At 42.0% G+C, this 24,348-nt stretch overlaps 1 protein-coding gene across 5 annotated transcripts in view; it reads right to left on the bottom strand.

Annotated features, from left to right (window-relative positions):
• Positions 1-24,348, bottom strand: part of xpo7 (exportin 7) — a 79,039-nt gene that overhangs the window by 24,239 nt on the left and 30,452 nt on the right. For 3 of the 5 annotated variants that reach the window (XM_041209006.1, XM_041209004.1, XM_041209005.1), the window contains exons 6-14: positions 22,244-22,348; positions 21,357-21,522; positions 11,106-11,179; positions 7,290-7,409; positions 5,086-5,232; positions 4,230-4,402; positions 3,843-4,036; positions 3,184-3,289; positions 1,504-1,639 (exon numbers count right to left, since the gene is read on the bottom strand). In XM_041209006.1, the coding sequence (XP_041064940.1) occupies positions 1,504-1,639; positions 3,184-3,289; positions 3,843-4,036; positions 4,230-4,402; positions 5,086-5,232; positions 7,290-7,409; positions 11,106-11,179; positions 21,357-21,522; positions 22,244-22,348 (1,221 nt within the window). Of the gene's footprint in view, positions 1-1,503; positions 1,640-3,183; positions 3,290-3,842; positions 4,037-4,229; positions 4,403-5,085; positions 5,233-7,289; positions 7,410-11,105; positions 11,180-21,356; positions 21,523-22,051; positions 22,072-22,243; positions 22,353-24,348 lie in introns of those variants that run through there. The other 2 variants (XM_041209008.1, XM_041209009.1) reach the window with 2 other exon arrangements.

The following is a 24,348-nucleotide window of genomic DNA, read 5'->3' as shown; positions in this document are numbered from 1 at the left end:
GGAAGTGTTCCTGCTCCTAATCACTATTCAGGGACCCCTCCCCATTTGATGAAACTATGTGCCTGCGGAAACTGGTTGAGAAAACAGCTCCGATTTGGCAGTGAAACCACTCTTTCCCCCTGCCACCCCACCCCAATTCTTACCTAAATGTCAATTTGGTGTCATTACACCGGTTTCTGCCGCATCTTCAACTGAAACACATTCTGGTTAAATATTCCACTGGTTTACAGTTGAGTTGAGATTTGAAATCCAAGATTCAGGAATCATACATGATGCAGAGCCTCAAACTAAGTCCTAGTGTGCGAGAGTTCACAGAAGAATACTGCCCACACTTGAGTACTGCAAAAACCCTTGTTGACCAAACTAATGACAGACAACAGGATTTCACCGTCTGCCAAACTGGCTGTAGAAGTAAGATGATCTGCTTACGTATACTACTGTTGAAATGCTCTTCCTACTTTCTGCAGCAACTCTTTATCACAATGCTCATCTATTCAATGCAACTGAGTTTATACCAGTTACCAAGGGGGTGCTGCATTATAAAAAGGTGCTGCCATTTGGATGAAGTGTGAAAATGAGGCCGGATCGATCTGCATAGGCCGACATTAAATATCCAGCAGCATCATTGGTCGAGGGTCCTGGTGTCATGGCCAACATATTTCCCCACAGTTAAAACTACTGAAAAATGCAATACATTGCTGAAAGAGACATTTTGTTGAATCTTCTCCCTTTGCACTCATCAGGACAGATGCAGGAATGTCAAATTTTAAAAGGAACAACAGTTTATACTGCATGAGAAAAGGGTGCTGATTGGCTGGCAAGTTGGCTCTGATTGGTCAAGATGTTGTCATGCCAAATGCACCATGGATTTGTTTATTAAAAAAAGATGCAAAGCCTGGATGTATTCTTTTTGCCTGCAGGGGATAGATCCCTGCAAATGAATATTGCTTCCAGCAAGTGTAAGGGAAACATTGTGAGCTACTGATAATCTTAAATTGGTTGTTAGTATAATTCTTAGCAAACTCAGGATTTCCCAGCAAGTACTGTCCAATTGCTGAATCACACCTAACGCTCGATATTATGTTCTGAGTTTTGCAAGCACTGGTGGGTTGAGTACTGGCCTGTAGTGTGTCTATTGTGAACAGATGAAGGGATGTGCTGTTTGATAGGATCGGCAGTCATTGCGATGTAAGGCTTACATGCCTGGCACCATATATTCAGCTGTTACAAATAAGCAAAGTACTGACAAATAATTTATTGGCCTTTTTTGGTTTGAGAGAGGTGGTTGAGGCAAATGCAAGTTTCTTTCTTTCTGGTCAATCTGATAAAACAAATCATGGCTTTTATATCAATGCATTCCTGAATAGTCAGCAAAGGTTAGCATGTTGATATTCTCCAGAAGACTACAAAAGGCAATTAAAACAATTTTTTTTAGAAATTCCAAAACCGAAGAAAGAGAACAGATGAAGCAGGAAAAGACAAATTAACTTCAACCCTTTTCACCTTTGAGGATTTTTGGACCTGATCTCCGATGTAAATCTTCCGAAACTGCTCAAAGAAGCTGAGCATGGCCAGTTCCAGCTTCTCATTGCCTGCCTGAGCCAGTCGAGAGTCAGTCAAGTTCATCAGCTGTAAAACACTAAGTGAACCCAAAAACACAGTCAGATCTCCCCAGTGCACACTGCCACAAGGAAACTGTCTCTGGACTAGTCAAAACAGGAGTGTGTCTGATGAATTCATTCATCACCTTCAAAATATTTATCTCACCAGTTCCAAACTCTTACATCATACACTCGCATCATAACTTCACACAAGTGGTGAAAGTACAAATGTAATTGGTTGACAGGATAGATGGCGATGCAGCAGGTGAGGCAAAACAAGCCACCTCCACTACACAACGTTGGCACTTGGAAAATCAACTGGAAACTATATTGGAGGAGTTACTAAAGAGAACTTAACCAGCGAAGTGACAACCAGGACACCATCTAATTCACTGGATAAAGTACAATGGAAGGCAGTGCTTAGTTGTCTGCCACAAACATCTGTTATGACGTGACAGATGATGCATGCAAGGCTGATCAAATCCACAAGGGAAACTTGATTGCGAGGTCGCAACTGTTTTGCAATTTGTATTTTATTTTGAGATGCTTGCCCTGAATTGAAAAGTAATAAGACTACCATGGCTTCAGAAGATTTGAGAAAACTAAATTAAATATTTATTAACAAAAGATTTCAAGCATATACATGGGTCTACAAATTACTAATATAATAACTCTTAAAACCCATAATTAGTCTGGTTGCCAGTTAAACCTTCGTTAAGGCAACAGGAAAAACAAATAGGTTTAAACAGACCCAGGCAAAACAACCTGATACCCTGGACAATATTCAAAGTGAGATTTCTCAGCTTCGGTTCCTGTAGACAGCATCTTGATGTACTGAGTCTGGAGACTTTTCACACTTGTGTCAGGGTCTTAGAATGTCTTCCCGTCTGACACAGCCTTATCTCTTTCATACATGTTTCTCCATTTTTAATGTAAACTCCATTTGGCTTAGCTTCTTCAGGCTAGGTGTAACATCTTACCATATCTTTGAAATTCAAACCAACCTAATTTATCTAAAAATGCAAGTTTTGCTTATACCTCACATTCTAAAACTTCAGCCATGTTTACATATTTAGCATTTCAAACTTAGCTTCTTTGTGATAACTCAAAGCCTCCAGACTAGCTGTCTACAATTCAATTACACCACACACACACACACAAAAACAGGGAAATTATTCACACCCCACTATTAACCCACCTTAACAATAAATCACAATAATATTATGAGAATTATTATATTTTCATGACACGTCGTAAAAGGCAGATTATTATTCTGCATTAGTGCAAACTCCTGATTTCTCTGCCAGTGAAAATTCACTTCGATAATTAGGGTCACTTTCCAAGACCCTGCTAGCATTGACTATTAATTTGAGTGAGGAACAGTAAGAAAGCAAAAGGCTGACAACTGGAAGCAGGAGATCTTGAGTGGTGACTTTTCAAATTCAATAATTTCCTAAACGAATTACATATCAGACAGCTGCTTGGCTCTGATTGGAACTGTGTGGAATGATTGTGGATGCAATCTCCACAGCCTTGCAACTACGCAGCCTAGATGGCAGGAGAAAGGCAATTTTGGACTCACCGGCAAACTAGTTCTCCATCCATTGAATCCTGTTCGTCTGTACTTGCAAAGGAAACTCTGCCCCCAATCACAGCCCCAATAATGTACACCAGCCACGTCAAACGACCTGGAGGAAAAGTACTGAACTCATTAATCTCAGTAATTTATCTCAGAAAGTAGATGCACACACTGAATGTTATCTGTGGACCTCTTGAAAAATAATCCTTTTAATATCACTGGCAAATTTCTTGCAGTATCAGGTAATGACTAACATGTTTTATCAATACACAAGATGGCAATGGAGCTGGGAAGCAATTCAGAAACATGCTCCGCATGCTCCTTGTGGCTAGACACAGCAAAATGAAATAGAACCTGCCGACATAGCAATTCACAATAGTAAATGTTAGCAAAAGGAAATAGAGCCTGTTAACATAGCAACTCACAATAGTTAATATTGACTGAGAAGAACAAGTAAAATTCATGGCAAGAAGTAAGGTTTGCACAAGCTTTAGAAAAGATTTTAAATAATATGTAAAAATGTACTGGGCACAACAGCCAACTGAAATAACGAGGACCTTCAGTCATCAGAAATACAAAACTCTGAGCCCAGGCCTAAAAGACAAAGACTAATATTGCAGAGGTTGAAGCAGCTCTCTTGCTGCTCTCTATTCCCTTCTTACCTTCCTGTACAGCAATGTCGATAGCACTGGCATTTGCACTCTGCAACAACTCCTGGTAGGTCTGTGCTGACTGATCGAAGAGTTGCACCAACAGAGCACATGTCTTCTCATACTCACAGCGGCCGATGGTGGACAGTTGGTCCAGCTGTTGCTGAACTAGACCAGTGTCGTCCAGCGGGTCTTCCAACCCGTCCCTAAAGACAACAAATACCTGCTCAACTACTGCTCCATGCAAACCATTTTCTTGCTGCTAGATATCATCAGGTACATCATTTCTTAATCTACCACAAATATAAACATCTCCAGTCAACTATTTACACAATGCCATTTCTTATTTCAGATTAACGTGCGGGATCAGATTAACCCAATATAAAACTGTCACTATACCTCAGAATGATATGAATAGATTCTAGTCTGGAGGTGATGTATGCTTTTGTGACTTCAGGTGTATACGTTTCCAACATGTGTGGTTCTGTGGCTTTGACATAAGGTACAGAGGCAGCCAAACGCTGCCACAAGCTAAGTAGGTAGTGTACACTGTTTGGGGCAAATTCCCAGTGCTACAGGAAAAACAAAACAAGAGAGACAATCATAAAACAACATTAACTTTTCCAGTTACTAAAAGATGAAGCTAACTGCTGTCTACACATCTTTCTGGTAGGTTGAACAGTGTATTTCAGAACTGAAGGATAACCCAGGTTGGAGAATCAGTCTGCCCACTATGCAACATAATGCTGAATATGGGTTAAATAAAATACAGATTTACCCAAATATTGCATCTCAGTCCAGTCTTACAAGACCATGAATTACATTTTTATCTTCATAAGCTTTTAAAGCAGCCCCTTCAATTGCCCTTAACTTGACTTGCTTCTAATTCAGTTCCACATCTTTAGTATAGTGTTAATCTGGGCTGGAAATGTAAAACCTGACATCATGCCTATTCCACAACCCAAACTCAAACATATTGCCATCAGTAGAGCACTAGCCCATCTGAGGACACTGCCAACAACATACACAGCCAGCTGATGGTACTGCCAACTGCAGACTGACAGCTAAAATGTTCTGTAAACAACTGGCCAGCAGCCTACACAAAACGCAAGCCAACTGCAGGCAAAGACCGCACCCAAAGATACTATCAATCATAGGCAGCTACTCCACTCAAGTGTGACTCTAACATCAATCATCTGCTCTACAAAGAAAGTGTTATTTGTGAATTTCATCGGCAAGATAATTGGGTTAATACCTGAAGACTGGTCACAGTGAAATTAGCTACCAGCCGGATGACCTCAGGATAGTTTTCCACTTTCACCAGCTCTCCCAGCTGATAGTTACTCTTCAACCGAGCCAATAACCTGCAGAACTCATGGTAATTGTTCGGGTCGGACAAGCCCTGTAAAAGCAAAGTTTGTTTTACTTGTTTTTGACACAAACAGCTGAAAACTGTAGCTAACAGCTCGCCCATATATAAGGTACAAACAGTGAAACAATTGCATTTATGTGGCACCTTTTATATATTGAAACAACCCTATAATTGTTTCAACAATGATACTGAGTCTGAATTTTGAATCTCAGAATGTAAGTACAAGTCAGTTACATCCATGTGCATATCCTTCCCCACAAATGATTCCTGTCCTGTCTTGTTTCTAGCTATTCCTACCAGGAGATATGCTGTCATGCTATGTCACGCTCATCTGACTTGCGCCACCTTCATACATGCAGTGATGCTCGCCTGCAACCACACTGTGTCATCCACCTCGGTCAGCCCCTCTTTCTGCTCTCCTCCACTTTGTCCTGCTGAAGAGATCTCTGTAGCTTTTCAGCTCTGATCAAATGGTTCAAAGACTGACATTTTTCTGGAAGTCACTTTTTAAGATTTCTTTCTGCTCTTGCAATTTCAAGTACCTCTTCATGTCTGTATGTGGCATTCTATGCACATGCCCCAGCATACACATAGATCTTTTATTTACTGTCTAGGTTTCTGAGACAGACAGGAAATCGGATAGAATCTTGTGTCAACTCCAGAGATAGATTGGAAACACCACTACCACACAGGTTAAAGAAGTCAGTAATCCTAATCTAGCCATAGCTCTATTAGAAGTCTTTGAGACCTCTTCCCTCCCTTCTCCGTGGCACCAATGACATACAGGGCGCTCTCTGTTGCCAAGGGTATTGAAACATCAGTCACAGAGCAAGGTAAGGAATTAACTTGTGCTGTTTTCAAATTGTGAAGCATTTACCAAAACAATCTAGGAGAAGCAAATAGCAGGGAGCAGGCTAAGAGGAAGACCAAAGCAGTATAGAAAAAGCGTTAAACCTTTTGGCAAACAGAACACGAGATACATTGATATTCAAGCTCTTGATATAGTATGGAAAAGTACACTGACAAGAATGCTCTGGACTCTCTTGTTAGCTTCACGAATAATTTTACATCTGAGGTGAATAAAGCTTTGCTAACAAAGGGTGTTCAGGCTTACAGAGCCAAGGCAAGTAGCTGGAGTTAGGATACAGTGCAGCCATTATTTCACTGAATGGCCAAGAACAGGCTCAAACAGCTGAATGGCCCTACTACTGTTCCTATTTTTAACTTGAAACAGTAGCTAATTTTAGTGGATGTAAATTACTGGGCAACAGGCACACCTGAGAATAAGAAAAGGTAGGCACATAGGGCTGAACATTATTGTACCAGGGAGAAGGGGTAGGGGTAGTAAAATGCTGAGTTTTTCTTTGGGGGGGGGGGTGCAGCAAAGGATTGGAGCGTTTATTGAAATTTATCAACGGCAGAAAGGTAGAGGGGAGCCTGCCTGACCAGCCCTGGTGACCCTGAAGCCGTTTTATTTTTTTCCAAGGGTGGCCTCCGTGCTGCTTCCCACAACTGGGTGCGGTCCCAGCAGTGGTCACCGCTCCTGATGCCACTTCTGAGCCTGAAGAGCTGCTGGCTCTCCAAGTGGCTGACAACTCTTGGAGACGGGTTCTCATTCCCGTGGTACAGGAGCTCCGACAGCAGTTCATTGGCTGCCTGATTGCCACAGAATCCAATCGGAGCTCCCTGGGCCAGATGAGGAGGAGGGGTTGCCTCCCCAAGTCTATTGTCGGGGTCAGCAATGCTCTGACAAAATCTGGCCAGAGAAACAAGCCACTCAGATAAAAAAAAAACAACTTAGTTATTCAGGATCGCGAATACGAATAGACCCCATATTATTATTTATTATATTCTTATTAGGGTGGGAAAGTCGAGTTGAGGTAGAAAATCTGCCATGATCTTATTGTGACTCATCACTTGCAGGTAGTCCTGCATCACTGTCTCCTGAATGGCTATTCAAGTACTTTAGTGTGTTTCACAAACAGGCTACATTGATCACACTGAAAAGAAAATACAACCAAAAATCACTCTGAAGCTTCTGCTTTATCCCACTCCTGTTAAGAGATCCTCAGTTTCCTGTCCGTTACCTGTGGGTTTTCTAATATCCTCTTCACTCCGTCCACTAAGTGAGACAGGAACTTTGCTCTTTCTGCGTTGTTAAATAGTGATCTCCGGACCGAAGCTATCTGTACTAAACAAGATAACACCTGGAGGGGGGAAAAGCTACAGTCAGTAAAAGGAGCTTGACAGAATATAGAGGTGCCTTTTGCTGAAGTGATTGTCATGTGTGACGATACTCCGGGCGCTCGAGGGTCCATTCTACAACACTGCCAGTGACTAAGAAATAACTGTAAGCATTCATCCTTGTGTGTTAGAGGTGCGAATGATTATGAGGGATTTTAATACAGAGAAAAGCTGTTCCACTGGAAGGAAGGTCAACAACTGGAAGGCACAGATTTTAAACAGTTAGTAAAAAATTGAGGGAGGTAATGGAGAGAACCTTTACCATGCAGGGAGATGTTATGATTGGGATGCAGTGATTGAAAGGAAGCAGCTTCAATCATAACTTTCAAAAGGGAATTGGATCAACACTTGAAGGGGAGAAATTTGCGGGGGTATGGTGAAGGCCAGGGAATTGGAACAAATTGGCTAGCTCTTTTGAAGAGCTGACACGCACACAATGGGCTGTGCTGTGTGATTGCATGAGCAGCTGTTTCAAAGCAGCAAAAGTGATTTCAGTTTTCCAACCACATCCCATTCCCAGTGCAGGGATGGGAACTCACTCACTTAAGCCTCGCGCTGCAGCATTTCTCTGCCGGCACTGGCAGCAGTGCAACTCCCTGAGGTTTGTAACCCAAGTCACCTCAGTGCTGGATCACGGCGAGGCAATCACCAAGGAACAGAGTATTGCCGACAGATCCTTCACCTCGTCAATTTGGGAATGAGGCAGCGCTGGGATACAAAAGTAAAAGCGGATGCTGGAAATCTGAAATAAAAACAAAAATGCTGGAACTACTCAGCGGGTTTGGCAGCATCTGTGGAGAGAGACACATTTAACTTTTAAGGTCAACTTTCTGATGAAAGGTCATTGATCTGAAACGTTGACTCTGAATCTCTCCACAGATGCTGACCTGCTGAAGGTTTCCAGTATTTTTTTGTTTTATTTCAGCATTAGGGTATATTGGGTTTGGAAAGGAAAGCAACTTATTCAAGTATAAAATACTCAAGTGTTCAGCCATGTTGAGGATCATTGTCAAATTATTGAAACAGAATCTTTTACAAGCAGGCAGATCGACCCATCAGTGAACAAACATAATGCATAGTGCGGTTGCTTGAACGATTGGCAACTAGCATTTATCAAAACAGCACATCTTCTAGAGTACTGCTTTTGGTAAGTAAGAGGATATCTGATTTTGGCATGCTATCAACAAACTGTGATGGGGAAAGCATGACAGGAAGTGAATGCAATGCTTATAGAAAGTAAGAAAATTTTTTACTGTATCAGAATCAGATCTTTCACGATCGGTTAGGGCAGAGAGGGTCAGTCTGCTTTTGTTCAGGAGGTGGGATGATGGCGGCAGGAATGAAAGGAGGGGGGCAGTATCTGAAACAGAACCATTCACAGTATCAGCTTTCAGGGCAGTCAGGAAGGTCAGCAGTTTAATGGAAAAAATGGTCAAAAGAGCAAGAGATGGATCTCATGGACAAGATGAACCTTGGAAAGGCTAAGTAAAATGTGGGTTCAAGGTGAGGGAAGGAGTGAACCAGAGGGAAGGGAACGGAAGAGCTGGGGAAGCAAAAGGGGCAATTGAACATATGGTATAATTCTTGGTCTCAAGACTCAAAATTGGCAAAGAAGTCCATGAGCCTCTTCTTGTTGGAGATGAGTGTACATGGTATGGGGAAAGGGATTTACGCAGCAAGTTGCTCAGGGGGCAAAGATCATAACAAATAGGGACAGGAGGAGATCATTGGCCCACTGAACCTGCTCTGCCATTCAATAAGATAATGACTATTCTGATTGCGGCCTCAACATCACTTCCCTGCCGATACCCATTGTCAATCAAAATTCTGTCCAACTCAGTTTCAAATATATTCACCGACTCAGCCTCCACTGCTCTTTGTGGAAGAGAATTCCATAGGCGAATGACACGCTGAGAGGAGATTCCTCCTCATCCTCAGCTGAAATGGGAGACCCCATATTTTTAAATTGTGCCCCCAGTTTTAGATTTCCCCAGGAGAGGAAACTGGGGATTATTTGTGCTCTCCAGGATGATCCTCAAGTAATGCGCATTAACTTTCATAAGCCAGAAGGGAAAAGGTGGCAACTGAAGCAGACCAGATGATCTGACAGACAAAACCAGTTCTACCTGTTCTTTTGATCAAACAGAGATAACCAGCTCTACCTGTTATTCTATCAAGAAATAGAGGAAATGATCATCAATCTTGCCAATGTGCTTTTGCTAAATTCCCATAGGTAATTGGGTGTGCTGGCTTTTTTTAAAATCACAGTGGAGAGAGAGGGAGTTGGGGGAGAGGATAGGAACCTGAGTGATGTAGTTGGTAGCACTCTTGTCTCCAAGCCAGAAGGCCTTGGGTTTGAGTTGCATTCCAGGATTTGGTGGTTACAGAAGATCACAGCCACTGGTGCAGGCTAGCCGGCGTACATTGGTATCGGTCCCCAGGCCATATAAATGGGGAGGGTCAGTGGTAGGAAGGGCATCTGGCTGTAAACCCACCCACCTAATCCAAAAAAATGGTTGATATGAAAGTGATCACCAGCATTGTGGAGACCCCACGTAACATAAGAAAGGCCAAGAGAGAGGGACTGGGATGAGGAAACAGATGTTGCCCAGTGTACTGGCAGGATTGAAAAATGAAGATTAAGTGGGGATCTTATCAAAGTGCTTAAGGTGATTATGGGGCTCGATAGGGTAGGTAAAGATAAAGTATTTGCCCTAGTAGGGAGGGTCCAGACCAAGGGGGCATTAGCTTAAAATTAGAGTTAGGTTCATGAGGGGTCAAATTAGGAAGCACTTTTTCACACAAATGGTAGTGGAAGTCTGGAACTCCCCTCCAAAAAGATGCTGAGGCTGAGGGGATCAATTGAAAATTTCAAAAGCAAAGTTGCTAATTTTTTTTGAAGGTATTTGGGATATGGAATAAGATGAGTAGATAGAATAAAGATGCAGATTAGTCGCTGCTTGGTGAAACAACCTTCAGTGGCTGGCTGGCCTCCTCTGTCCTTACATTCCCTTCTAATGTATAAAACCCCAAGCCAAGGGCATTCTGGCCCCCCAAGTTCAAGCAACTGAGTCCAATTTTATATTTATTTGATGGCTTGATCTTGAAAGTTGGGATGGAAAGGGCTGCTCTTAATGCTGAAATAATACTGTGGATAAATACTAACTTGTAGCGCAAAGATCTTTGAGTACCTGAATCAGCAATTAATAGGAACAAGGACTTCAATTTTAGATGAGGCTCCTGAGGTTCCCTGGTGTGCAATCTAACCCATGAAGGGAAAAAGCTGAGAAGGTGGTCACCCTCCACCCATGACATGAAGTGTGGGTTGTGGAAAATCAGCACCGCATCTTCAAATTTCCACAATAGGTCTGACAGCATCTGTGGAGAGAGAAACAGAGTTAACGTTTCGAGTCCATATGACCCTCCTCCAGAGTTCTGAAGAAGAGTCATACAAACTCGAAACATTAACTCTGTTTCTCTCTCCACAGATGCTGTCAGACCTGCTGAGATTTTCCATCATTATCTGTTTTTATTTCAGATTTCCAGCATCCGCACTATTTTACTTTTATATTCAAATTTCCATAGCTCACTCTTCACTACCTCACATCAGTTGACCTCCTTGAAATCTCTGGGCCCTGATAAACATAAGTGTAACTCACCAGAGGGGACAGTGATGGAGGGATGGAATGGTACAAGTCGAAAAACAACTGCAAAGTTGACGAATCCAGGAAAGCTGTTGGAAAAAAGTGGAGGTTTTAACTCGACAGGCTTGAAACAGTAAAAGAAAAGCAGAAAATAAACATCACAGTAGTATCAAGTTCAGCTGAGTATGAGCCCCTTCTTAAATACGCATAGCATAGAAGAGATGTCAACTGGTAAGTCGCAAATGGAAGAGGTGCTAATGTGCACATTTTCAGTGAAACATCTGGACACAAATAAGGATTATATGACGCTTTTACTGCTTACCTGATGAAGTCACTTGATTCAGCAACAGCAAAGTGATCCCTTTTCCCACTGGACGGTATTTTGTGAAAGATTTCTTAACAAGATTAGATTTGGGACAGGCCCCTTCTGTATGATTGTTTCAAAATTATATACAATCATGCTCTCACTCATTGACAAAACTCTCACATTACCGACTTGCTGCTCCTTGCAGATGGTGGACAGATTTGGGGAGTCAGGAGGATTCCCAGTTTCTGACTTGCTCTTGTAGCCACTCATGTGGCTGGTCCAGTTAAGTTACTGCTCAATGGTGACTCCTCCCCAGGATGTTGATGCTGGGGATTCAACAATGGTAACGCCACTGAATATCAGGGGAGGTGGTATACACTTGCTAAAGATGGCCATTGCCAGCGCTTGAGTCCTGTGAATGTTACTTGTTACTTATCAGCCCAAGCTTGAATGCTTTCCAAGTCTTGCCTGCTGCACACAGATACGGACTGCTTCATTACCTTTGGTGCTGCAATCATCTGTCAACACCCTCACTTCTGACCTTATGATGGAGGGAAGATCAGTGGTGAAGCAGGCAAAGATGGTTGGACTTAGGAGGATACCCTGAGAAACTCCTGCACTGATGTCCAGTCCAGGAAGACTCTAATTTTCCATCAGGAGAAAAAGAGGCTAATGTTTGTCACAACTGAAAGATAAGCAAGCATTTATTAAGGTGGGGGGGGGGGGGGCATAGTGCAAGCAGGGGAAAATGTGTGAATGAGAAAGCAGCAGCAAATACTGTACTTGTTACACAGATCTACTTGCTCTTCAATGGTCTCCGTTTCTTTCTCCTGTTCCTCTCAATTTTCTGTTCTGGAGGATCCACACCTACAACACGAGCCCACCCTTTGTCATCATGGTTGCTGCTGTGCAAATCTTCACCTTTTGCATCTCAACACAAAATGATGCATCATCAAGCCGAGGAGAAGCTTGTGTGATCATCTGCAGCAAGACACCTTCTGATCTGCACATAAAGATATCACAATATGTCCTTCACTGCAGGGCTGAATCTCATTTCGATCCTGGCACTTCTCCTGGAAATATACCCTTGAACAAGTGCTCTTTTTGGCACATCACTTTGCAACTGAGCTCATCTGACACATGCAAACAACATTTTCATCCAATTACGATGCATTGCCAGAAGTCAGTGTGTATGAGACTGAACCACTTTCTCTGCAAGTCTGGTAACCACCAGCATATGTGACCTACAGTGTGGACATTTGGGATAAAAAGGGCTTTCATTTTAAGGTTAAAAGAGCTAAAGCTGATTTGATGGCCAGTGAAATCAAACCGATACCGATGGAATAATTCTCAAGTTACACTGTGTGAGCTATAGTCCACCTATTATTGACATGCTGTGCTGAGGTCAAATGAGGCATCCCAACTAAGTTAGGCTAACTGAATGAAGGCTTAGACTTAACCTCATAACTCCAAAGTCTTACGGCTCATATCTGACCTTTTAGGACAACTCTCCTGTTTTTCTTTTAGGTGAACAGGGAGTGGCAATCATTACATAAAATGGGATTAAAAAAAGAAAATTAAACAATTTTGAAGTTTCCTTGAGCAGTCTACTGTACATCAGTAAATCACACCTTACAGCAACACAAGCAGCAACTTAATTACTGTTTTGGTTACATTGCAACAGCATCAGTAAAATGGATTGACTTTACTCCAGTTATAGTGAAACTGCAGCCTGAACCTGGAGTCAGTGCCCAAAGTGACACTCACTTCTCACTCTCCTTCAGAGCTAGTTTGAGCCTCAACATTTGATTTACACTCCACAGGATCTGCAGTGGTACAGAGCCAAATCTACTTTGCACTGATGCTGCACTCATAACTACACAGTTTGGAACTTCAGTTAATGGGCAATCAATATCCCCATCGTGCATTGTAATATCCCACTCTCTGTGCAGCAAGAATAAAGCAAAGCCAGGTCAAACCAATCCCTCAAGATTGTGCCAAAAACCACAATTCTGCATTTGGTGTTATAATTCGAGACAGGCACATAATTGTGCAACTGCAATGTGCAACCTAGTTCATTTATTTGAGTCAAACTTATTAACAGAAGTACTGATGAAGAGTCATACAGACTCGAGACGTTAATCGTATTCCTCTCCGCAGATGCTGTCGGGCCTGCTGAGTTTTTCTAGCTATTTTTGTTTTTGTTTCAGATTTCTAGCATCCGCAGTATTTTGCTTTTATCTTATTAACAGAAGTCATTCTTTTATGAGGTACTAAGTGCAGCATTCCTTTTACACAAGGTTCAAATGGCCCACAAAAGCTCAGAGCACAACCCACCATTCAGCTTTATGCTCTTGTCAATGGCACTGATTTGCTTTAACAGGAGAAAGGAGCCTAGTCACAGAATATAAAGCCCAAATGATGAAAGTTGCTGAATTCCCTGTAATAAAAAGAAACATAACCTACTCAATAACCACAAAAGAGCAGTGCCCATTAGCACTTCAATAAATGGCGTAAGAGCATCAGCCATGCCTCAGTGGGTAGCATTTCACTGAGTCAGAAGACCTTGAGTTCCAGTCCCAGTCGAGAATTGAACTCTTAATCTAGGCTGACACTGTAGTACTGAGAGGGGTGCTGTACTGTTTTTCGGGTCAGGTATTACAACCCAGGCCCTGCATATTCTCTCAGGTAGATGCAAAAAGGCAGGAGAGTTCCTTGGTTGCATTGGTCAACATTTATCCCATGAACAAACTTCTAGAAAACAGCAGAGGGAGGTGCTAGAGGACTGGAGAACAGCTAATGTGCTTCCGCTATTTAAGAAGAGTTGTAGAGATAAGCCAGGGAACTACAGACCAGTGAATCTCACATCAGTGGTAGGGAAACTATTGGAGAAAATTCTGAAGGAGAGAATCTATCTCCACTTGGAGAGGCAAGGTTTGATCAGGGATAGTCAGCATGGCTTTGTCAGAGGGAGGTCATGCCTAACAAATTTGACTGAATTTTTTGAGGAGGTGACGAGGTGTGTAGATGAGAGTAGTGCAGATGATGTAGTTTATATGGATTTCAGTAAAGCCTTTGACAAGGTCCCACATGGGAGACTTATAATGACATGGGAGACTTATACATGGGATACAGCGTGATTTGATAAGGTGGATTCAAAATTGGCTTAGTTGTAGGAGGCAGAGGGTAATGACAGAAGGCTGCTTTAGTGACTGGAAGCCAATGTCCAGTGGCGTACCACAGGGATCTGTGCTCAATCCCCTATTATTTATCACTTATATAAACGAAGTAGATGACTATGGGGGGTAGGATTAGTAAGTTTGCGGATGACACAAAGATTGGCCGGGTGGTCAACAGTGAGGTTGAGTGTCTTGGGCTACAGGAAGATATAGATGGGATGGGCAGATAAGTGGCAGATAGAATTTAACCCTGAAAAGTGAGAGATGATACACTTTGAATACTTGCTTGACAAATTACTCCTTCCAATGAACAGCATGACACTAGGAAGTTCTGAGGAACAAAGGGACCTTGGCATGCGTGTCCACAGATCTCTGAAAGCGGAGGGGCATGTTAGTGAGGTGGTGAAAAAGGCATATGGGATACTTGCCTTTATCAATCGAGGCATAGATTACAAAAGTAGGGAGCTCATGTTGGAGTTGTATAGAACTTTGGTGAGGCCACACTGGAGTACTGTGTGCAGTTCATGTCACCACATTATAGGAAGGATGTGATTGCACTGGAAGGAGTGCAGACGAGATTCACCAGGATGTTGCCTGGGATGAAACATTTAGGTTATGAAGAGAGGGTAGATAAACTTGGGTTGTTTTCGTTGGAGCAGAGAAGACAGAGGGACGACTTGATCGAGGTGTACAAGATTATGAGGGGCATGGACAGGGTGGATAGGGAGTAGCTGTTCCCCTTAGTTGAAGGGTCAGTCATGAGGGGACCTAAGTTCAAGGTGAGGGGCAGGAGGTTTAGGGGGATGTGAGGAAAAACTTTTTTACCCAGAGGGTGGTGACGGTCTGGAGTGTACTGCCTGGGAGGGTGGTGGAGATGGGTTGTTTCACATCCTTTAAAAAGTATCTGGATGAGCACTTGGCATGTCATAACATTCAAGGCTATGGGCCAAGTGCTGGTAAATGGGATTAGGTAGGTAGGTCAGGTTTTTCTCATGTCGGTGCAGACTCGATGGGCCAAAGGGTCTCTTCTGCACTGAGATATTCTGTGATCTGTTACTTGTGCGAGTTTTGTGTGTGCAACTTAGCTGCTGTACCTAACCAATGACGACTCATTACAGCCTTCGTTCAAACATGGAGAAAAGAGCTGAACTCCTGAGGTGAGGTGAGAGTGACTGCCCTTGTCATCAAGGCAGCATCTGACTGAGTGTGGCATCAAGGAACCCTAACAAAACTGGAGTTAATGTGAATAAGGGGGAAATCTCTGCTAGTTGGAGTCTTACCTAGCACAAAGGAAGATGGTTGTGGTTGTTGCAGGTCAGTCGTCTTAGCTCTAGGACGTCACTGCAGGAGTTCCTCAGGGTAGTGTCCTCGGCCCAAACATCTTCGACTGCTTCATCAATGACCTTCCTTCCATCATAAGATCAGAAGTGGGGATATTTCCAGCATTTACCCTGTCAAGCCCCCTAAGAATCCTATATTTCAATAAGGTTGCCTCTCATTCTTCTTTACTCCAATGAGTACAGGCTCAACCCATTCAACTTCTCCTCATAAGAAAATCCCTCCATACCTAGGATAAACCTACTGCACTTTCTCTGGACTGCCTCCAATGCCAGTATATCTTTCCTTGGATAAGGGGACCAAAGCTGTTCCCAGTATTATAGGTGTGGTCTAACTCGTGCCTTGTATAGTTTGAGCAAGGCTCTCCTATTTTTATACTCCATTCCCTTTGAAATAAAGGCCAACATTCCATTTGCCTTCCCTATAACCTGCTGAACTGGTATGTTAAGCTTTTTGGGATTCGTGTACAAGAACTCTCAAGTCTCTCTGTGCTGCAATATTAAGTACCTACTCTCATTGTTGGATAATACATCCTAGAGAAGGTTATTCTCAATTTACCCCTCTCCTGAATGGCTTCCTTACTTGCTGGAGCCTACCAGGTCTGTATAAACCCTCCCCTCCGGGTATTATAATGACTCACAAGTAGGCTGCATTTCTTACAACATTAACTTGAATTGGAGACATGACCTTTACGTGAATCAACAGCTTTTTTTTCTGGGAAGCTGGAGTTGAGTTTGGATTGCAACCATCTGCAGTGTTGTCTTTTTAATGAAAATTTACAGCACAGAAACAGGCCATTCAGCCCAACAAGTCGATGCTCCACACAAGCTTCCTCCCATTCTATTTATTTGATCTCAGCCCAACAACATCTCCTTCTCCTCCTTTCTCATATATTAATCTAGATTCCCCTTAAATGTATCTATGCAATTTATTTCAACCACTCTAGGCTTTGAGTAAAGAGGTTTCTCCTCAAATGCTTACTAGATTTATTCATGAATTCCTTATATTTATTGTTTTCGACTCCTCTGCAAGTGGAACCATCTTCTCTATCCCTACCTTATCAAACCTAATATTTTAAAAACCTATTCAGTCACCTAAGTCCTCTCTTTCCTTGGAGAAAAAAGTTCACTTACTTGTACCTTCCCCAATTCTCCCATTGGCTGGTGTGCTCCCCAATTTGTTAGTGGCCCCCCATTCCAGCATAAAGGGGTTGTTGCAGTTCGCAATCTTTCCCAGCTCGGAATTCACATTTGCAACATGTTGGCAAATAACAGTCTCCTCAGAACTAAAACTTACTGCTTTGTTCTGGTTAAAACTAACATCAAATTTATTTCGAGACTATATAATGACATAGAAGTAGAACCAGCAAATGTACCATACTTGACTTAAACAACATTTAAACTGCTTGCAAAACAATTGGAGCGCAAAATCTTTGTGGGTTTTCAGAATACTTCAACTAAGGTCTGATGTTACATGAGGGGTGACCACCATGTAAAATTGGATGTACCCCTTTACTTGATTGCATAACTCACCCATCCTTTATTGTTGTATTGACTGCACTCAAGAAATTCAATACACCCAGGCACATGATAGAATGTCTATCCACTAGTTTTCTTGTTTGGAAGCAGTTTTCTAAGGATTCATGCATTAATGTTCGGTGCCAATCTGCCTTCATTCTGACACAAAAGCCAAATACTGCAGATGCTAGAAATCTGAAAAAAAAAAAAACAGAAATAGCTGGAAATACTCAGCAGGTCTGGCAGTATCTGTAGAGAGAGAATCTGTGGAGTGAGCCAATGTCCCAGGTCAATGACCCATCATCAGAACCTCTCCAAAGATGCTGCCTGACCAGCTAGATGTTGCCAGATTTTTCTATTTTTGTTGTCTGCATTCTGACCTCCACTTTCCTCATTTTACACTTCCTGAAGCTGAGAGGCGAGAGCTCGACGTTTGCAGTTAACATGGTCCACGTAAACTGTAAGGTTTGATGGCCAATGCAAATATATTCATATTGCAGATGCAGAGAAGAAGCATACTTGTTGGGCTGGCCAGTATGTGAATGATGACTCTAAAATAGCCTCTACTGTGAACGAGATTAGAACTGGGCTTTAGCAAAGTGTCAGCACAATGCAACCAGGACACATGTTTGGAATCACTGTAGCAGCAGATCATACCTTTGTGTTCTTTGTTTCCATGTCCCGGATAGCGCTCACTATGACTTGCTGTAGGTGCAGAAAATTACCCACCAGCAGGCATTTCATTTTGAGTGCTCCATTACATCTGGCCACTAATGATTTTACTTACGTGTGGATTTTTCTGCAGTCATGTTCAAATAAACAGGACATTTTTCTTACCTCCCAAGTATGCTGTCAAAAATGTGAAGCTTTCAAAACATTACTTCACAACAGATTCTCAAGGGAATAATTCGAAGGCATGCTCAGTACATTGACAAGTAAGAATATCTCAGTGTTACAAAGTTGAAGATGATTACTTTTGGAACACTAAAAATAGAATTTCAAACTTTACTACATTTTAAAGCTCAAAGGGACTTATATTTCTGGTTAGACTTTCAAGACTTTTATTTTCACCATAATTCTGCATTAGAATTGCAGCCCAATTCAACTTCTGTCTATGCCAACAGTTTCTCCTTTCTTTTTCTGAATGTTCTCTGCTCTTTTTCAGATGACGAGTTCAGGTATCTCACACTTGTGGCCATACTTATGGACAGTGAACTTTCGTCAGGGTATTCAAACGTGTTTGGAGGACAATAAGAAAATCAAATTAATCTGACAAAAGGTGGAAGCAGATTCTAAATGAAAGGAAGTGTATCAATATTTGAAATGGGAAACGTTTGAAGGTCATGGAGAGAGTAAAGAGGAATAGGACTAAATGGTAATCTCCTTCAGGACAGTGGGCTGAATGGTCTCTTCCTGTGCTGCAAAATGATCTTACTCAATATTCACATTTTAGGAGTTGGAGCTATTTCCAATGCAATCAGGAATGGATGCCCTGTGTATTTCTCCCCACATGAACTCAGGAACATGACAACATGCTATCGTCTTCTGGTGCCATCCGACTCAGACCAGTTAACTCAACGCAGATGAGGAAATGAACCTGGAGCCTTAGTGGACTGTGTGGCTGGGCCACAGTGCCTTCATCAGTGCGAGCTCTGACATGGTTCCACACTGACAGAACAACGATAGCATCTCAGTGCCTTCGATTGAAGCCTGAATGTGGTATATAACTGGTGTAATGCCCCAATCTAGCCTCATAGCCACTGTAGTGAGACTAGCCATATAGCCACGTGGGAACTTGTTGACCAATGATACTGAAAATTGTCAATGTTGATGACCAGTGATGAAGAAACTGCATTCACTCCAAATGAACTGAAGGCATTTGATACAAGAATCTTTGAGTGTTCAGCATTTCTGACTGTGGCGGAGATACATTCAGATGCAGTGAACTGCAAAGGAAGGCAACTTACAATTTAGAGCAAGAGGCTGTCATTACAAGAGCTTTGCAGGAAAAGATGGGTGAAGAAAATGCCGTTCTACTTTTCATGCATGGTAAATGACTACTTGCATCGTGAAATGTCAGGAAATGAATAATTTCAGATGTGATATTTTGTGAATGTGGAGAGCTCAGGAGGAATAGGTGACTTTGGATCTATGCTTCCCAAAACACTCCCACTAGAAGCTGTCCTCATCTCCTGTTAGGGACTGTTGCAAACTCAATGATAGAGATTAATTGCTGTGATTAGTTAACGATTCCATTATCAATGTAACACATAATTAACAAGATAGTAGAAGGTGAACCTGATAGATCCAGGTCTTTCTTCATCTTGCAATTACTATGTTTCTATACCTGTAGATATCTTTACTTCTATAAATCACCTCTTGACAATATAGAAAAATACTGGCTTCAGTTTTGATGAAGTGGGTCTAGCATGTATGTATTCAGCCTTTCAGGTAGACACAGGATGCAGTGGGAATCTTATATAAATTCCAATGTGCCATTCTACTGTTAAATGGATAGCTCTGGGCAATGGCAATTGAAAATGACAGAGACACACAGGTCTCTGAGGATTATAAACACAACTTGCTTGCAGAAATAAACATGCAGCTACTTGTAAGAAAAATCGGTGATGGAGGAACTCTCAAAAGTAACTCGTCTTTAATAGTACGTCTTAAAAGTGGAAAACATGAAACATTGAATATAAACCTGCTTCTGACTCTGAAGTTAAGCTCCCCATCTATCTCTGCAGAGAAAGTATCAACTTGCATTTATATAGTGTCTTTGATGTGGTGACATATTCCAAGGCACTTCACAGGAGTGTGATCAAGCAGTATTAGAAAAAAGAAAGAAGAAAACCAAGATACAGATAGACACTATTGCCAAAGATTGTAACTAAAACCCAAGGGGCACTAGGGTGTAAAAAGGGATGAATCAAATAAGGCAATTTCAGTTTTTTTTCCAGAACTTTATAAGATGAGCAAAATTAAAAGTAAATCACATCATTTCAAATCATGGAAAAGGTCATGTAGGATAGGACAGCTTTAGTTAAAAAAAGCTTCAAAAAAAGGATTCTGATCATATCATGAAGAACCTGACATCAGCAGCTCAGCACAGACAATGACTAGATCGAGCTCACTGAATATAAGCAAACAAATGCTGGAGGAAGAGAAAGAGAAAGCAAAGGAACTGGGAGTCCACTGTCTACATTTCCATACAGCATCAAACAGACCAAAAGTCACTGTCACTTCACCTGCCTTCAAAAAATCACCATCAGCCTGTCAGGTGATAACCAGACATGTGTTGGCATAGCCTGCACACAGGTCCTGAAGCCAGGGAAAGTTAGGAACGTGTTCCGATATAAAATACTGGAAAACTAAGTGTTGGTCTCACAAACTACAGAGACTTCGTGCAGCCCACACAAAATATACAGGTCCATTAATAGAGTATGAATGGAAAAAATTGTTCCTACAAGAGCAGGAAAGAGAGGGAGAGAGAGAGATGCAAAGGAGAGATGGGGAAGAAAAAGTGTGGGGGCGGGGGGAGAAAGGAGAATGAAGGTAGAGAGACAAGAGAGTGGAGGAAGAGCAGAGGGAGATATGGAAGAAGGGGGCAGTGGCAAGAGAGAGGGGAGGGAGAGAAGATCGGGGGGGGGAGGGAGAGAGTGCAGGGAGGGAGCAAAAGTATGGAAGGGTGAAGAGAGTGCGGGGAAAGAGAGGTGGGGGGAAGGATGGGGGAGAAAGAGAGAGAGAGAAAGCATGGGGGGGCGGACTGTGGACAAGAAAGAGTGGGGTAGAGAGAGAGAGAGAGAGAGAGAGAGAGAGAGTGAATGACAGTGAGTCAGGATAAATAGAAGGATTGAGGTTTTCATTTGAAACATTAATTTAATGATAACCAATCTCACAGCAGAGCTACTGAATATGACCATACCTGACCTCCAGCTGGTTGGAATCTGGACAGTACAGAGGTCATCTGAGGACTCATCCGTCGATGTACCAATGAAGTCAAAGTTGAGGCAGTTGTGAGCCAATTTGAGAAGTTGCATGAGGAGACCATGCTGACTTTCGTCATTCAGATTCAAGCTCTTTCCAGATGCCTGCAAGAGCATGCATATCATTACTACCGACCCATTCAACAGTCCAAGTGTTAACAGCAGGGGCAGGGCAATGACACTTTTCACAGTGATGTCACTGACATTTTAATAATGGTGAAATTTTCAATGGAGTCACCTAAACTGGGAAGAGGAGTATAATCCAGAATGAGTCAGTTTCTGCTGTGTGCCCAGTCAGCTGATCAAGATAACCTTGTTTGTATTACACACTTGTTCACAATGGGTGTGCTTTATTATTTCTGACTGTGGAGTCCGAAGTAGTGCAGGAAGGAGTGCTTCACCTGTGTCAGATTTTGTGCCATCTTTGGACCATTGCTTTTGCATCACATTGATATGGTTTATTTGTGTGCATTCAGCGCAGTGGCTGCAGCACTGACATTACCAACTGCAATGTTCCTCCATTTGTGATTTAATATTTTTGGCTGACTAACATTCTCAACATTGGAAAAGGCCCAGGCAGCGTAAAAAAAAGGTAAGGGCGCAAGCTGAGAGCAAATAGTAGTACCAGACTTACTTTTTTTATACTTGCTTTCAGGTAAGGTTTCTTGCTCTGGAGGTTGCTTACAAACATCACCTTGTGTGGACAGACACATACCTATGAGTACTGTGCTTTATTATAAATAGGGTCATTAGATCATCGAAAGATCCTGTAACCAATCTACCATCGCCATACTCTCTTATTGCCAGTAAAACGTAAAGCATTTACCTGCTTTAGTAAATTGCACGAAAGTGTGAAGATATCAAATAGTGACGTGTCTCTAAACGATGATGCAATTTTCCTATGTTTTGTCAGTGGGTGTGTAGTGTCAGCCTGGAGGGAGAGATGCAAAATGATCAAACTTACAAAAGGTAAATTTACTAATTTATTAGTTCATAAATTATTTAAAGTAACGATGCAGGTTAACAAGGCCAAATAAAATGCAAACAAAGCACTGGGGTTCATTTACAGATGAACAGAATTAAAAAGCAAGAGGTTGTGCTAAATTTCTGTGGAAACTAGGTCAGAACACTGAAAGGGCTGTGCTCAGTGCTTGTCGCTATATTACAAAAAAGCATATAGAGGCACTGGAGCATATGCAAAAAAGATTAACAAGAATTCATACAACTGAAAGATTATAACCATCATTAAAGACTGAACCACCAGAGGCTCTATCCTTCAGGAGGCTGAGGGGTGGCCCAATAAAGGTTTTTTAAAATTCCAGAAGGATTTAATTGCATAGATGTAGGGAAGATGAATGAATCCAAAATTAGGGGTCACATTTCAACACCCCTCTTGATGGATTCAACCCTTGGTCAGCAGCTGGTCTGAGGGACACTCACTTCTCTGAAATACCTGATGCTCCAGTTCCAAGCCTGGCAAGAAAGCTGTGTATAGTGAGGTGATGATAGATTCTAGTCATATCATGAAACCATCAATCTTTAGATAATTAAAAAGGTACATTTTTATTCTTCCAATCAATCACTGGGCTCATGATTCCACAGGGTGGGAATCTTCACACCTAAAGGCTGAGGAGTGACCTAACAAAGGTCTTGAAAATTATGAAGGAGTTTGATAGGGTAGATATAGGGGGCAAGGGAAGTGAGCAGGAGAACAGAATTAAACAAGATGGCTTGCGTGGTGATAAACACTGATGTATATTTGAATGGACAAATGGCCTGCACCTATAAAGGAATGCTCTAGCATTACTATTCAGCAGCTGGGGACAAGCTCAGAGGCTTCAAGTCAAGTAAATCATTGCACTGTTCAAAAACAGAAGATCTGGCACAAAGAGCAAGGAAACAGAACAACAGATAAACAAAGTGGTGAAGAGAACTGCATCACATATTTCACGTTGTATGAAACACGTCTATTTTGAACAGAACAATCAGGTCCACAATAATTACAGGAAGCCAACACTCAGTTAACCAGATAAGAGTTTAGATTGCAAATGCAAAATGTTCCAGGTGCTGGAAGTCCGAAATAAAAGCCGAAAGTGCTGGAAATACTCAGCAGGTCAGGCAGATCTGTGGAGAGAGAAAGAGAGTTAATATTCCAGGTCAATGACCTTTTCTCAGATTATGGAGGAACCACGATCATGTAGGAGTATACCCAGCTTTGTATCCTGAAGGGATATCTGGAATTCAGACACAATGGTCAGGTGGGTGGAAAAGAGTTTGAGCTGGGAACCAGGCTTGCTAACTTTCCTCTCTGAAATCACACTAAGTTGTTTGTAGAGAATACTCAAATGGTAAAATGAACTGCCTTATAATTGATTTTGCAACTATAATTTGAATAAAGCAATGATTCTATTGTTTGCACAATCACAGTCCATCCTCAACTCAGCCCAATGCATTCTTTGAGAAACCCCATTTGGTGCAAATGTCAAATGAAGTCAGTATGGTCTGCACCCAAGTTCTGTAATCCTTTGTGCAACTTGCTGCATATGGTCACACAACAAACACACCAATGCTACCAAACTCAGACCAAATGGGCACAAAGACTGCTTCAGCCAAACTCATCTTGTGACTTTTGAATGACTGGGCAAAGGAGGGAAAATAAACAAGGGAAAAAGCAAATCAGGAAAATTAACATAAAATAGCCCATGTAAGACCTGAGGGTCAATGATGTGATCCTACATTCCCAGCTGGGAGCTGTGCTCACACAAAGAAAGACCAATAATTGAAGCTACAATGTAGCTGGCTCAATTCTGACTTGTACTTGCAAATGCACTTTCCCCACTGGGAGTGTGGAATTTATCCTTATGTACATGCTAATTGACTGAAGTACAAGTGTGCAACAGTCAGAAAGCTAAGTAAAATTAAACACAACAT

The sequence above is a fragment of the Carcharodon carcharias genome, chromosome 17 (genome assembly GCF_017639515.1).
Source record: "Carcharodon carcharias isolate sCarCar2 chromosome 17, sCarCar2.pri, whole genome shotgun sequence".
Classification (NCBI taxonomy): Eukaryota; Metazoa; Chordata; class Chondrichthyes; order Lamniformes; family Lamnidae; genus Carcharodon; species Carcharodon carcharias.
This window is presented reverse-complemented; position numbering and strand designations above follow the sequence as displayed.